This window comes from Zalophus californianus, chromosome 2, assembly GCF_009762305.2.
Source record: "Zalophus californianus isolate mZalCal1 chromosome 2, mZalCal1.pri.v2, whole genome shotgun sequence".
NCBI classification, from domain to species: Eukaryota; Metazoa; Chordata; class Mammalia; order Carnivora; family Otariidae; genus Zalophus; species Zalophus californianus.
Window position 1 is genome coordinate 86,666,917 of NC_045596.1, and position 16,526 is coordinate 86,683,442.

Sequence of the window (16,526 nt, forward strand, 5' to 3'; positions counted from 1 at the left end):
TCAACTTACCCCAAAAGTCTCAGCTAGTGGAGAGCCACTCCAGAGTCTGAGGTCTCCTTATGCTCGGTGCAGTCTTCTTAGCTAGGCTTTGATGCTTCATTCTAGAGACTGAAGATAACAAATGTATTATCTGAGAAGAGAGAAAGTTTTTCTCCAGTGTCGGAGATTTCTTTAACGTGGAAGGTAAATGGACCATGGGCTTTGAGGAGCTCAAGCCCCTGGACAGCTGAGTTTCCAGTCAGTGGGTTGGGCAGCTGGGCTTATGCCCAGGCAGCGGGGCCGGAGCATATTGCTTCTGCGTCAGAGGGTCAAAGATCACATAGATTTCTATCTTAAATATGGATCTTGAGTTCTTTGGATGAAACACACACTTTCTATGTTGCACGTGTTCAGATATGTGATTGCATTCTTCTATTTCAGTTCTAAAATACAAGAAGAATGATGAGGAGGAATCACTTAAAGATAAATTGTCTAAACTAAACATTCATTCAATTAGCAAGAAATCAAAAAGAGTGACAAATCACCTAAAGATTCTAACCAGAGGAGAACCCCAGGTAATTTTTCTTCTTCGGCCATATACATCCTCCTGGGGTGTGTGAATGCTGATATTTTTGTGAGGGTTTTGTTGGTTGTTATCAGAGCTGTTTCTAGAACACTGAGAATCAAGGTCATTGCCTGATGCTGATTCTTTCTTTCTCCCTCTCTTGGGGGAAATGGAGTGTGGGTGGTTTTGACACTATTTTAGCTATGGTGCTTCCACTCAGGAAGCAAAGGAGAGAAAAGGACGTGAAGACAGGGATCAATGTGGGATGCCCCAGACGTCCTAACTCTCACCATCAACCAGTACATGATCGCACCCAAGGCAATGTCCTCCTTTTATCCCTAACTTATTATCTCTGCTTTTTAAAAACCTCACTTTCCTTTTGGGTTCCCTTAATATTCATCTTATCTTTATTTCACCTATTTAAGAAAAGGGGGTTTAGGTGCCTACCTTAGTGGACTGCCTTGACTCTCTTCCTCTCTCTGCACCCCCATGCACGTTATATTACTGGGCAATTTTTCTGTGTCAGCTGTTTAGCCTGGTTTGAACCACTTTCATCTCAACCCCCAATAAATAATGGATGGATTAGCAAAGGCTCTCAAACTTTAAGGTGTGGAACAATTACCTGAGGAGCTTGCCAAATGATTCCAGGGCTCCACCTGGTTCAAGGGTGCAACCTAGTGGTCTGTATTTTTACAAAACTCCAGGTGTTTTGAAGCTAAATGACCTTGAAGTAAGTGACCAATGGAACACACTTTGAGAATCACAAGATAGAAAGTTCATGGCCTGGAGATGGTAATTCACTGGGCTTCTAACCAAAAGAAGGCAGGGCAGTTCTTAAGATACTATATGGTACTTTTTTTTCTTCTCATTTGCCTGATTTCATCACTTATTATGTTAACATTTCTAAGGTTTTTAGTTTGAACTAGAGGCTACCGTATGGTAGTTCAGCATTGGTTTTCTTTGGCTTGTCCTATCTACTTCACTCTTTAGCGGACATGGTCTTTTTCCTTTTTTCCATTAAGTCTTTGCAGCTTTCTGACCCTAAGGTAGTAGTGGCCTCTTCCTCTTCTGAATGCCTGGCAAGCTTGCTGAGTGTTTTCCAATCCTGGAACCGTGAACATTTGCCGGAGTCAGCACAGGGCAGAAAGTAAGGGCCAAGTCTTTGAAGTCATCCAGATCTGGATTAGAACGTCACTTCTGCCACTTAATCAATATATGCCTTTGGGCACATAGCTTAAATCCAAGGGAGTCATCAAGATTATACTAGGACCTACCACGTGGAGGGCTTGTGAGGATGAAATGAGGTGATGCATATGAAGAAAGTACCTAACACAGATGGTAAGCACTCAATACGTATTGGCTATCATCATCATCCTCCTCATCATTTCATATCACTACAGTGTAGTACTGCTTACCAACTTTTAATGTACAGACTTCTTACTTCTCACATACATATAAACTCCTTTATGCATGGTGTATTAGGTTTTTTACTTTCTGTATTTTATAATGTTTTGACATCTTGAAAAAGTTGCTGGGCCCTGAGAGATGCTCCTCCCAGGGCTAATCCATTCTTAGAGAAAGCAAAGGGCTCAGCTGGGATCAATTCTTTCATATGCGAAACAAGCCCTGAGTCTATAGCCCCCCACACTTTCTAATCTATCTCTTACACACCAAGCCAGTGTTCTTCTGCCTTAAGTCATCCTAGGACGAGGTACCAGGCAAGTAGAAACCACCATGAAAGCCCAAAGCCCATGGGAATTACCCAAACTGGCCCATCCTAAACTGTTTATCCTGACCAGCTATTTCTATAGGGTTGCCCACAAAAACCACAATAAAGGCTCTGACCTTGACTTTCCCCTTGCTCCTTTCTGCCACATGACCAAAACCAGTGATTGCCCTATGGCCCTATATGGCATGCAGTGACCTCCTCTTTAGGACTTGTCAGTATAATCAACTTCTTCCAAGCCTTGTTTTTGTTTCCTCTTGTGGCTGTACTTCCTTCCTATTCCATATCCAATATGGACATTCTTAGAATCCGTGGCATGTATCATTGTTCTTAATACTTCTTTGTGTTTTTCTAGGGGCTCACTGGGTCCATTGCATGCAGGAAGTAACTCCAGGCCCCTCTCCCAATGCGAAACTATAATGTGTGAAGTTTGGGACATTATGGTGTATGGTCACCAATCAGGGAAAGGAAAATCAAGAAATTTGAACTAAAAGCAACAGTAATAAAATTGGATTGGGAATTCAATTTGAGAGAGACTGTAGCCTCCATAGGCATGTGTAAATGTCATGCACACAATTCTCCCCTACTCTTTAGATTGTTGCTTCTGACTTAAGACAATTCTATTGAGGAACAATAGGCAAGTCTTAATTCTGAGCAGGTTTTTGTAGAAGCTGTTACATTCCTTAACATATTTATCATCAGCTTCTGATATTTTCCAATTGTGGAGTAAAAGTGAATTGTAGGTAAAGTGGCCTGAAGGGATATTAATTAGATTTTCCCCTTAATCTTTTGAGAAGATGTCCTGTCAGCAATGAAGCATTTCACTGTTAATCAGAAAATCAGCTGCATAGGCTGAACTGCAGAAGAGATAAATCTCAAATCAGTCAATTTTGCACTTGTCAGCAGCTCAAGTGAAATATTTGGTGGAGTTAGGGTATAAAACTATTACCCAAGAGGAAGATTCTATTCAATTCATCACACATGTATTGAACTCTATGTACCAGACACTGTGTTAGAGATCGAGAATACAAAGAAATTCTGAATTCAGACTCCTTGGGTTTGAATCCTGGTCCTACCTATTAACATGGGTAAATTTCTTTAACTTTCTATATTATTTAGGGTAAAGGCCAAGCTCCTTTCACAAAGAGATTCCAAAACAAAGTAGCTGAAGCTGGATAGTCATTTCTTTCTCTCTCTTACAATAGTCCTGAGATGTGGGCTCTGCTGCACAAAATTCTGTAGGAACCCAATTGTCCCCAATTGGAGGGTTTTGCTGTTCCCCAAACATGCTGTCTTCAGCTGCTTGGTTGAAGTTGGGTCACCACTGTGCCTTCAGTCTTGTACCAAGGACAATGCTGGAAGGCCAAAATTCAGAAATGAAATACATCACTTAGCTAACATCTATTTACCCAAACCAGTTACGAGGGCAGAACCAGCGGCAGGGGAGGCTGGAAGGGGTAGTCGCTGGCTGGGCAGCTATGCGTCCAACTTAAACTAGAGGTGCAAACGTTGTCAGTAAAAGGATGTTCCCCCATCATCAACTATCCCTGCCACAGCTCCCAAGCTTCTGTTTATCTCTAAAATGGGATTAATTGTGGCACCTATGCTGTAAAGTTTTAGAAGAATTAAAATGAGAAAATGGAAAGCAGGTTGTAGCACCATGTCTGGAACATAGTTAGTGTTTAATAAATGTTAGCTATTATTTTTACTAAGACAAAAAATAATCCCAAAGGCTTGCCATTTATCAATGGAGAGAATCACTTAATTAACTAGTGTTGTGAGAGCACATGGGGGAGCAATTAATTTTCTACGGTGAAAAAAACAGGAATTCCAGGGAGGTTTCATAGAAGGGGGGACAGTTGAGTCCTTAAAAAAATTAAACAGATATTTGCCATGCAGAAAAAGGGACAGCAGCATATTCCAGCAAAATAAAACAGCATGAGAAGGGCTTGGCTATAGGAATGTAGAACTGGACAATATTTCTCATACTGTGATCCCTGGATCTCTTATTTTAGAATCATCTGGATCTCTGCCAAGATACACAAAATAGCTGGTGAAGGGTCCTTGAAACCCGCATTTAAAATAATCTGCCCCAGTGGTGCCTGGGTGGCTCAATCGTTAAGCGTCTGCCTTTGGCTCAGGTCATGGTCCCAGGGTCCTGGGATCCAGCCCCAGATCGGGCTCCCTGCTCAGCGGGAAGCCTGCTTGTGTTCCCTCTCTCGCTGTGTCTCTCTTTGTCAAATAAATAAAATCTTTAAAAAATAAAATAAAATAAAATAGTCTGCCCCAGCATATTGTTCTATACATCAAACTAGATTAGAGCATAGAGATCATAAGGCAGATGGTATTGAATGTTGTGTGAATTACAAGGAACTATGCCACCTATTTAATCAAAAGCTTTTTAGATAAACAATATTAAGGGGTTTAAAAATAAAATAAAATATCACTATTTTCTGTGCATTCAGTTCTAAGGCCAACGATCCTCCCCGCCCCACCCCCCACCAAGGTCAACCATCTTAAATTAACAGACCTATGAACAGAGAGCAGCTATGGTTACTATCCAGGACCAAACCAAAGAATACCCACCATATGCCACAAATCATTTGCATGTTCACACAGATTTTGGCAGCATGAAGCTGGTTCTGCTCTTCTTTTGTCACCATTATGATAGCCAAGAAATACTTCTCACCATTAATACTAATAATTAGGGTCTTATCAATAAAATAAAATATCAAAAAATAACTGAACACATGTGACTACTATCTTAACTCTGCTGAGTTTTCCCCACAAAAGGACTCTTTTGGCCAAGATCACATTCAACCTTTCAAATTTGAGTTGGTAAAGAATTACTGCATTTTTTAGCCAAGAAGCTAAGTATATTTTCTAAATAACCACGGTGAAATTAATTGGGATGAGTCATAGCAACAAAAAAGTAAGTTCCAGTCAAGAGATGAAATGTTGGGCGCCTGGGTGGCTCAGTTGGTTGGGCGACTGCCTTCAGGTCAGGTCATGATCCTGGAGTCCTGGGATCGAGTCCCACATCGGGCTCCCTGCTCAGCGGAGAGTCTGCTTCTCCCTCTGACCCTCTTCCCTCTCGTGCTCTCTATCTCTCATTCTCTCTCTCTCAAATAAATAAATAAAATTAAAAAAAAAATAAAGCACACACACAAAAAAAGAGATGAAATGTTTGGGGCGCTTGCGTGGCTCAGTCCTTGTGCGTCTGCCGGCTCAGGTCATGATCCAGGGGTCCTGGGATCGAATCCCACATTGGGCTCCCTGCTCGGCCGGAAGCCTGCTTCTTCCTCTCCCACTTCCCCCTGCTTGTGTTCCCCCTCTCTGTGTGTCTCTCTCTGTCAAATAAATAAATAAAATCTTAAAAAAATATGAAATGTTCATCTTATTTAAATTTTGATTTTTTCTTGTATTAATTATTTTACGAACCCACAAATGGGGCGTATTTTCAGAGTACATATATAATATATGCCATTAGAAACTGCAGAGAAAGTTTTACCTGCCCCAGCTACCATCACATAGACGAAGCTCTGTGAAAGCCAAACGGCGGATTAACCGGCAGCGTGCGGCTTCGCCACACTAACTGAAGCTGCATTGTGTGCTTGTACACAGCAAGTACTGTGCTAAGGCAGTCAGCATGACATGGAAGGTTTTCTTCTCAACAAGGGGTCTCTTTGTCATGTGCTGGGCTAATACAGCCTGTGATATTTCTTTAAAACACCAGATTTGTTCGATTATTTATAAAAATAAAGAATTTCATCTACATTATAGGTGAAAGACAATACCTTCAATAGAGAAGAAAAGCTGTTTAGATCTTTAGAAAAGACGGTGAGGCATTGCGTGAAGAACATTTCCCTCTGTCTTCAGCATATCCAGGTAGGTAAGACAACCGGTTCCAGTGTTTCTACGAGAAGGTATTGATGTCCACGGTTATTCTGAAGAGCACATGTGAATGTTCGTGCATTTATGTGATCGAATTTATATGATAAAATTCACTGATACTGTATCAAATTTGGGAGACTGCAAACTGCCGGTGAGGGAAGCCAGTATAAGGATGTAGATTTTGTTCTTTGTTCCCGTGTCTGCTCCGTCCTTCTCCCAGTTGAAGTCGCCATGTCGTGGGACATAAGCTCACATGATTGCCACATGGTGGTGGACCAGCAGCACGCTTTCCTTATAATAGAGATGAGTTCATTAATACAAAATTGATTTGGCAGAAATTTTCTTTATTTGTTGGATTATACTAACATATCCCTTTCTAGTACCTAAAACACATATTTGCAAATTTAAAAGTGGTACTGAAAGAAAAAAGGAAATCAAAGGGGGACATAAAATGAAATTAGAGAACTATAAAGAGCAAAAAGAGCAGAACATAAAAGCCATATAAAAACTGCAGAAACCCACATGTGGATCTCAAATTTAGCTGTAAGTCTTTGAGAAGCCAACTTAAAAAAAGGACATACGATCACACAACCCTAGATGAACAGAGCACATCTATTTATTTTGTAACTGGTGTTTCATAATGCCCCCTTTAGAGTTCTGAATGAAATTCACAGGTAATTCAATCTTAGGTAGGTAGGTCTACATGAAAGAAAATCAGTGTCAAGGAAAATAAATTCTTACAAAATAATAAGAACTACAATATGCAAATACACCCACACAACCATAGTAGAAGAAAAAAGCAACCCCACTAATTTCCAATCCCCCAGGAAGTTTTCCCGCCCTTGTTGAGAATCACTGACAACCAGATCAATTGAAGTGCAGTATAATTATATTTAGTAGAGACAGAATGGATCTCATAAAGAAGACATAGTGTCCTCAACATCTTGATAATGGTCATGACTGGGAGACGTAGACAATTAGTAGAATTCCACGTAACTGAGTTAACAAATGACCCTCTTCCCATTTTCCAGTTTTTATCTTGGATATCTATTTTTGAAAGCAGATGTTTGCATGCGTAGGTAAATTATCATACCAAAAGAGGATTAGGTTAACAGGCATGATGATTTGGAAAAAAGGTTCTATGTTATGTAACCAAGAAGCCACATTCCTTTCTCATTTATTAACTGACGCAAAGCCTGATTTTCCAATCAGGTTTGCTAATCTCTTCCTAAAGCTCTGCTTTCTGTGAAAAGAAAACCAAAACTCAGTTATAACAGCCAGACAGAGCAGTGGGGACCCTGTCCTTCATATACATTTCATGAAGTGAATGCAACTTGGGAACAACTGTAGGAAAGTCTTCTATTTCTACTAACCAGTTCAACAAAAACATGAGCATCGTCTTTTAAAAATTCACTAGGGGAAACTGAAGACATAAATCAAAAAGGAGTGATTTCTAAAATAAGCGGTTCAGTAAGACCTGAATGCTGAAGAATGGCCAATGAGGGACCTTAGGATGGAGTCCACTTAATAGAGAAGTTGTCGTACAGAGCAGTAGGAGAAAGTGACGGGGAAAATAAGAAAAGAGATTGTTACACATAACCTCATTGTACAGAGTATTCATGACTTTTTTTTACTTCCTTTTTTTCCTTTTATCTCTCCGTGGTAATGGAGGGCTATGATGATGAAGTACACACTTGGGATATATTTAATTGTATGGAACTTCAGAACTTGGCCCATTTTGTGACTTTGTCCCTGGGTTTCAGGATGCCATGCCCCTAGCGCTGCGGAGTGTCATGGAGCTCCAGGAGATCTCATGCAACAAAGACAAGGAGGAGAGGAGCCATTCGGAGGCCCCAAGGAATGCCCTGAATCCCTGTGACGACTTTGTAAGTTATTTATATTCACAGATAGATTAGAAAGTGGGGTTAAGAGGAAAGCTGCTTTTTATTTATTTTTCTAGAGTTAGAAATAAAACAGGCACTAAAGCAAATACGAATGTCAAAATCAGTAGATTTAAACAGGAAGGTTTTCTTTTCATTATTAACTATTTTAAAGTGAGTTAGTGAAGATTTTTTACTATGATCAAAATTTAAGAGTGTCCCAGACTGTGTTTCTAGGAGTAGTCAGTGTAGCCTTTATTTTTTTTTTAAGATTTTATTTATTTATTTGACAGAGAAAGAGAGCACAAGCAGGGGGAGCGGCAGGCAGAGGGAGAAACAGGCTCCCAGCTGAGCAAGGAACCCAATGCAGGACTCGATCCCAGGACCCTGGGATCATGATCTGAACTGAAGGCAGACGCTTAACCGACTGAGCCACCCAGGCGTCTCTGTGTAGCTTTTAAAATCAACATTTAGTTTAAGTCTGCATGTGATAGATGACAGATTTATTAAGTTAGCAAGCTGTGATTTTCCTAACGGAGTCTCTGGGAAAGTCCAGAGTCCTTACAGGAGGAGCGAAGATACTCTCTGAAGATGTGACTTTTATTAACACACTATATACTGGAAAGTAAAGCCTTCGTATTGAGAAAGGGCTTTTACCTCTGAGTTTGTTTTCTATGAGTTCTGTAAAATATACAGAATTATAAAACATAGCTTGGGAATCCTAAAAACCTGCTTGACCCTAGAAATATTTGGCTGGTAAATTAGTTTGAGTAGTACTAATTTTAATTTAGTATCTTGTGTTCCATTAGGTATTATTATATCATAGTAGTATGTTATAGAGAAGCCATAATAGACTCTTTCATCATCTTGAAGGTCCTTGAAAGAGGCAGTTTTGTGTTGGCATTATTGGCATTTTGGGTCAGACAGTTCTTCACTGAGAGGCCCTTGTGTTGGAGGATGCTTAGCATTCCTGGTGTACCAGGCTCTAAATCTCAATAATGTCCCCCCAATCTCAAGTCATGATATCCAGTGAATAGCCCCACATATTTCCAAATCCTAGGAAGCGATGCAGCCCCACCTGCCAGTAGAAAACACTCGGAAGCATCTTATTTCGTGGCACTGGGGAATGGCAAGTCAGGATTACATCTGAACTAAAATGATTGATCAGATAAATGAGAGTGAGAGAGCAAGAGAGAGAGAGAGAAGTTTTTACGATGGATGTTAAATGGAAACAGTGTGGCTAGTTCTTTATACATTTTCTGGGCTTAATTACAGACAGCACATTTTAGAAAAGTCCTTAAGGGTTTGCTCTTTAGCTTAATTCCAATGTATTAAGTCGATAAGTATTTATTGAGCACCACATAAGAGCATGGTATACACCTTCTCCTCAGCAAGCATGTCCAGAATTTGATAGAAGAAGAGCTGTGTTCTTGTCCTCCTTGCATGAAACCACAAGATGATAAATTAAGCTAAATTAAAATAATTATCACAATGATCAATATAAAAGTAACTTTTTTTACTTATGAATAAAGTGTATTAAACTCCTTTTTAAAAATCAAATGTTCATAAGAATTCAAAAATCTATCTAAAGGCAGAGCAGTGTTTTTATCTAACTTTGAAAAATGCTTATCTACCTTGAAAAGTACTTGTGTATGTATTTTGAATAGGAAAAAATATTAAAAGAAAATCTAATTCTTATTTGTTCCAATCGTAATTCCTATGCCCAGGTGAATGGGAATCAGTTTATGTCTGTGGTCACAGGATATCCTGTGACCACAGACATATATGTCTATACTATACATATATGTATATAGTAATTATGTTGTAATATTGTAATTACCTGTAGAATCCAGTCAAGTTACAATATAGTAATTTATCAGAACAGTAAACAGATCCTTTGCTTAGTCAAAGGACTCATTAAACAGTCTGCAGGTATATATCGATTATTTTAGAAGATAGACATCAAATTTAATCTGTGTAGTCTATTGCTAGTGCCAGTAAGAGATTGGTTTCCCCACTCTTGTAGATTTCCCATGAGTTCAGACAAAGTTACCAGAGGCTGTTTAATTAATAAAAGCTGCTGCTCCTACGCTGATTCCCTAGGACATCTTCCAGGGTACAAAAGAGAAACCTGCTTCTAAATTGCTGTAACAATCATGTAACCCATGCATATATGATAAAGCGTAAAGTCGGCAGTCAGCAAACATAGGATACTAGTGCACTTCAGAAGAGAGGGGGAGGAAAGAGAAATAGAAGAAAGTAAATCTAGGATACTTAGGTGCTGGCATGGGGTTGGGGGTAATATGAAGTTCATTTTCAGTGACTCAAAATTACTAACCCTAAAATGTAAAAATTTAAGAAACCGAACCAGCATCAGCTTAATCTTTCAATGTATTTAAAGAGAAAGCAATAACTCTGTTGTCTTTTCTATCATAGGAGCAAAATACCTATAATAAGGAGGTACTTAGGGGTGCCTGGGTGGCTCAGTCGTTAAGCGTCTGCCTTCGGCTCAGGTCATGATCCCAGGGTCCTGGGATCGAGCCCCGCATCGGGCTCCCTGCTCCGCGGGAAGCCTGCTTCTCCCTCTCCCACTCCCCCTGCTCGTGTTCTCTCTATCACTGTCTCTCTCTCTCTGCCAAATAAATAAATAAAATCTTTTAAAAAAAATAAGGAGGTGCTTATCTGTATATGGTAAAAAGCTCGTCTACCCAAAATGAGACATCGGGGTAGCCAGGGAATTGGGCAGATGTGGGAGGAATAGGATACAGTGTCTTCTAAGACAACCCTCCTTTTATTGTCAGCAAAGGAAGGGAATGATATGGTGAGTCATTTGCACAGTCTTAGTGGTCAAAGACTGGAGTTTGCCTCCCACCCCTGTGCTGGAGTAACTCCGCTGGGCTCTGGAATTAGAAAGGAGGGGAAGGGGAAAGTGTTGAAGGAGATGACCCCAATGACAAAACCAATGGCTTTAGGAAGAAACATGGAGTGCATTTTGGGTGTGCAGACTTTAACTTTTGTATTCCTCTTCTTGCTCACTCTTTACATTCAGTGTTAGAGTCTAGAGTCCCTGTTTTAAGTCTTGGAGCAGGTTTAGTTGGACAAAAAAGATCACATTCTCTCTCTCTCTCTCTCTCTCGCTTTAAGATTATATTTATTCATTTGAGAGAGAGAGCACGAGGAGAGGGGAAAGGGTGAGTGAGAAGCAGACTTCCTGCTGAGATGGGAGCCCAATATGGGACTTGATCGGGGTTGGGGGAGCTTTAATGGGGGGCTCAATCCCAGGACCCAGAGATCATGACCTGAACTGAAGGCAGATGCTTAACCATCTGAGCCACCCAGGTGCCCCAGATCACATGGTCTCTTAACTTGGCTACATACTTTCCTGTCTTCCTCTGAGCTCCTGCAGGGAGGAAGTAAGCCTACTGGTGGTAGTGCAGGACCTGTACTGGTTGCTCCTTACTCTGTCACAGGATTGCTTTTCTCTCTCGGCAGGCAGCCCATTTGCAGAGGCTCGTCCTGATGCCCCTGTCGGCCCTGCTGTCCTTATTCACAGGGCCTCAGAAGCTCATCCAGAAACGCTATGACAAACTGCTGGACTGCAACAGCTCCCTACCACGGGCAGCAGGAGACGAGTCAGACTTGGCCAAAAAGGAGTACGAGGCCCTCAATGCCCAGCTCGTGGAGGAGCTCCAGGTGTTCAACCAGGCTGCTCGGAAGGTTCTGTGGAACTGTCTGTGCAGTTTCATGGCTCTCCTCAGGGACCTGACACTTGCGGCTCGGCAGGTTTATTCCACGGTGGCGCCGGTAAGCTCTGCACCAGCACCTGGCTAGCTAGGCCAGCAGGATCTGCTAGAAACCACAGCCATGTGCAACGGCTCTGTTCATGGTGTGCACGTGTGCGGTGCATGTGCGCATGTGGCGTGGGGGGTGGGGTGGTATTTAACTGAAGCCAGTCACAGTTTTTAAATTTCTCTTTTCTCCATAGGAAAGTTTCCTAGTTCAGGTTTATTGTGCCTTGCATACCTTAGGTCTTCTTGGAGGTTTCTTTTCAAATGCCAAACACCTTTTAGCTCCAGCTGCTTGATGCTCTGCTGAAGCTTATCAATTTGAATTTTGTAATCTCCTCCTACTCAGCGGTTCTTCAGTGCTAACTATGACTATTTAAGACGTGGATCCAAAAAGAAAGCCATCTCCATGTAATGACAGCAACAGGATCAAACCAGTCTTTTTTTTTTTTTTTTGCTTTAGTTTTCCTCTATGTAAAGAAGTCTAGGGGGTGTGTGTGTGCATGTGTGTGTAATTTAGCTTTCCATTAGGATATGATTTTATGACGATTTTCCTGAGGAAGAAGAATGATATTTACAAGCTAATATCAACTTAAAAAATCAGTGTGGTTTCTTTGCCCTTCATTTTAATTAATTCTTATTCAGCTGGTTAGATATTTAATGGACAACATTTGGGGGAAAATTAATTGTCCTGATTTTATTTTTTACTGTGTATTTAATTAACTTTTAACTTATCCTTTGAATAAATTAAGTTGAAAAATCAGGTGCTACATTTACATGATTCAAAGGCAAAACTACATAAAAATGTATAAGCAGTCTCACACAGACTCCTGTTCCCTAACCGCCCATCCCCTACCCCCACCCCCATTGTTACTAGTTTATCCATTTAGGGTTTCTTCATGCCACTAGAAGTAAATGCAAATATGTATATATTTTTCCTATAGAAAACTGGGATATTACAGCACCATCCTGCAATTTGCTTTTTAACCTCCTGGGGATGCATTGATGTGTTACCATAGACTGTTATGCCTGGTTTGTATCTCATAAAAATGGAATCATACAGTTTGCATGGTTTTGTGTATCAACCTGTTCCTACTGATGGATATTTGGATGTTTCCAGTTGTCTATAACTGTGTGGTTATAACAAATCATATCAGCATGTAGCAACCAATGGTCACTTATTACTATTATCTTTCATGGTTCTGGAGGTTCCCTGGGCTCAGGATAGTCATTCTCAGTGCCTCTGTGAGGTTGCAGTCTCATAATAGCCGGGGCTAGTGTCATCTCAAAGACTTCCTCAAGCCCCTGTCTGGGGTGGGAGATAGGATGATGATAGAAGACTCAAATAGTTGAGAATGAGCACAGTTGGAGTTCCATAGACCGACCCCACCCAATCTTTCAACATGGTTCTTTGATATGGTGGCCACAGTGCAACTGGACTTCTTCCAGGTCTCAGAGTGAGTGTCCCAAGAGAAACCAGCAGAAACCACCTGGTCTCTTTGAGCCTAATCTTGAAGGTCAGATAACATTACTTCTGTTGTTCTGTTCAGGTCCGCATTCTACTCGTGGAGGCAATTTTAAAAACCCACGCACTTTCGAGGAGAGAAGTCATGGACTCCACCTCTTTATGAGAGGCATGTCAAAGAATCTGCTGATTTGTTTTAAAACCAGCACAGGCTCTTAACCAGTGCTTCTCGTTGTAGCTTCTTTCTCCTTCCCACTATCCCACCCGACCACTTTGGAGGACCCTTCTGCCGTTGATTCCTGAGCCCTTCTTCCAAAATTCCATTGCTTTTTATTTCTCTTCTATTCTTTTATTTAGGTTTGAAACTTTATTATTTTTTAAAGATTTATTTATTTGAGAGAGAGAGAACAAGCGGGGGGCAGGAGGGAGCAGAGGAAGAGGGAGAAGCAGACTCCCCCACTGAGCAGGGAGTCGACGTGAGGCCCGAGCCCAGGATCCCGAGGCCATGACCTGAGCCAAAGGCAGACACTTAACTGACTGAGCCACCCAGGCACCTCTAGGCTTGAGCCTTTAAAAACAATTATCCCTATCATTTTTAGTGATGTTTCTGGAGACAGCAAATTAGACCATTTTTATCCAAAAGTTCTAACATTGCCCTAATTTTTTTCTGTGGAGCTATCTTACACTTTCTCTGTTTGTCACAACTCTACTAAATTTAATACCTAATATGGTTAAATAGTTGTTTAAGAACAATGCCATATCATTTCTACCTATAGGTACCACTGTTGGCCTCAAGAATCTCTGAAATTCAGAATCAAGTACTAGAAGAGGTTCAAAATCTTAATTTTGTAAAGGACAACAGTACCACCTTTATTGAGAGGAAGCTTAGTTTTGAAAAGAAGAAGCCTGTGCAAATTCTGGTGAGTTTGGTAGGATTCCTGACAATAACTCTCACTACTTTTCCTTGTTCAAATCACAGTATCTATTATTTTCTAAATCACTTATCTCATTCTAATATCCTGTAATTTACCAGCCTATTATATGTAGGATTTCTTGTCTATTTCTTCCTTCTATACTATGAGTTCTGTAAGGTCATAGATTTTTTACCCGTTTTGTACGTGATACATTCCAAGCTGTTAAGATGGTGCCTGACAACAGATATAAATATCTGTTGAATGGATGAATAGAATTTTGTAGAGCAAAATCATAGTAGTTCAACTGTTTCATTTTTTTAGATAAGGAATCCCAGGCTGCAGAGATGAAGTGGTTTCTCGAAGTCACTAGAGGCAGAGCTGGGAGGGGCCTAGGCTCTTGCCTCCTGCCTATTTTACTGATATTATTTCCCAGGAAAAGACATGCACACGTACAATTTACTTAATTAAATATTACTTATCAAGTGCTTGATACGCAAGGGACTGTCTACAGGATGGCAAAAATTAAAAATTGTTCCATCGAAGAGGGATTAGAACCTCTGCCTTCTTATACTCGGCTGAATTTTCTTCTCTGCAACACTGCCCTCATGTGCTAACTAGAGAATTTTTCACCACAGAACTCAGCTGGATGCTTCACAATAATAACTCCATCAACGCTTCAACATTGAAATAATTCCAAATCAATGTATGGCTTCAACATTAAAAAAAAAAAAATTCTCCAAAGAAGAAATCTTTGCTGGCTTAGTGAAAATTTTATTACACATCTATCTAAACGTAAATTTCTCCTTACTTCTCCCAGCCAGAAGTGCCCCGTCAAACTGACATTCACCGCTCCAAACTTCTATCCACGTACAGTAAAGAAGAACTCTACCAAGCGAAGCGGAAGTGCAATGCTACCCAAGAATATGACATCAATCTTCTGGAAGGGGAGTTGGTGGCTGTGGTGGAACAGAAGGATCCACTGGGGAGTACAAGCAGGTGGCTTGTTGACACAGGAAGTAAGTTTTTTTGCATGAAACGCACAGAAGTACCACCTCTTTTCAAGTTGAGATTTTCCCAGGGGCCTCTCTGTGCTTCTCTAAACACAAATGTTTAGTGAGGGTACATACAAATGACCGTGTTTCTTCTTTCTTTTTTATTCATATCCAGTTATAAAAGGATATGTGTATTCCTCCTTCTTAAAACCCTACAACCCAGCGAAAGCACAGAAGGTGGACACTGAGAACAGGTTCGGTGATGAGGATTTTGATAACATCAGCCTCTTTGTGTCCTCACGGCCAGCTAGTGACAGTGTCACAGGCACCCTGGAAAGTAGCATAAGTGACAGCAGCTCATCTCTTAGTGGTACATATGGAAAGTTTGAAACAAATGGCACTGACGTGGACAGTTCTCAAGAGGTAGATGAACAGGTAAGCATTTGAACCTTGATGTGACTCTGCTTGGCTGTTCAAATCATCAAAGATGTTCTCTCTAATAAATAGCATTCTATCTTGCTGTGAGACTTGGTGGAAGAGCGTCAGCTTTGACAGCAAGGAGACCTTGCTCTATGAACACGTATTCTCTGTGCCCCTTCTTGCAAGGAATTTCATTCTCTGAGCCTGTTTTGTCAAATGAGGGAAAGAGGACCATAATTGCTACATTGCACGCTTCAAGGATTCGGGAAAATGTGTACATGTAAAGTACCCAGCCCAGAGTAGACATTCCGTGAATAGTAATTGTTACTATTACTACCCCGCTGTCATGTACTTAGAGTGAAGGAAAGACGGTCTTTTTATACTCCTCCATCAGAGAAAAACAGTTCAATACTGAACAGATTGCCACCATAAGGAGCAGGTGGAAAATTGTCCATGATTCCTCTAGGAGTGGTATCTTCATTGAGCTATCTATATAATCGGCCATTTTTAATCTCTCGTATAATGCCATATACGATCTACTGAAACCCTTAAGAGCTACCTTTCTTGTGCTGCACCAATGCAGAGACTATGGGGATCACTCACGAAATAAGTTAACTATGATGTAGGGTTCCTTTTTACTACCTCAGAAGTTTCAGTATATTTAACTGTCAATCCTCAAGTGGTGACCAGCTAACCGCTTCTCTTTTTTAACTTGCTTTTTTCATTAGTGGCTTTTACTAATTAATTTACATTTGTTTTTTATAAGGCTCATACAGGTTATTTGTGAAAAGTTAAAATGGTGTAAAGATATACATAAATTAAAAGTAAAGGCCTTTATTCCCTTCTAGCCAAACCCTACCCTTCAGAGACAATATTAGGGTTTATCTTTTCATTCTCCGTGCATGT

The 16,526-nt window shown here is 40.6% G+C and overlaps 1 protein-coding gene across 2 annotated transcripts in view; it reads left to right on the forward strand.

Annotated features, from left to right (window-relative positions):
* The window catches only part of ARHGEF38 (Rho guanine nucleotide exchange factor 38), a 121,401-nt gene that overhangs the window by 92,842 nt on the left and 12,033 nt on the right, over window positions 1-16,526 (forward strand). For both annotated transcript variants that reach the window (XM_027599298.1, XM_027599299.1), the window contains exons 7-13: window positions 421-554; window positions 6,054-6,158; window positions 7,928-8,050; window positions 11,537-11,848; window positions 14,071-14,214; window positions 15,026-15,224; window positions 15,376-15,635. In XM_027599298.1, coding sequence (XP_027455099.1) covers window positions 421-554; window positions 6,054-6,158; window positions 7,928-8,050; window positions 11,537-11,848; window positions 14,071-14,214; window positions 15,026-15,224; window positions 15,376-15,635 — 1,277 coding nt within the window. The remainder of the gene's footprint in view (window positions 1-420; window positions 555-6,053; window positions 6,159-7,927; window positions 8,051-11,536; window positions 11,849-14,070; window positions 14,215-15,025; window positions 15,225-15,375; window positions 15,636-16,526) is intronic.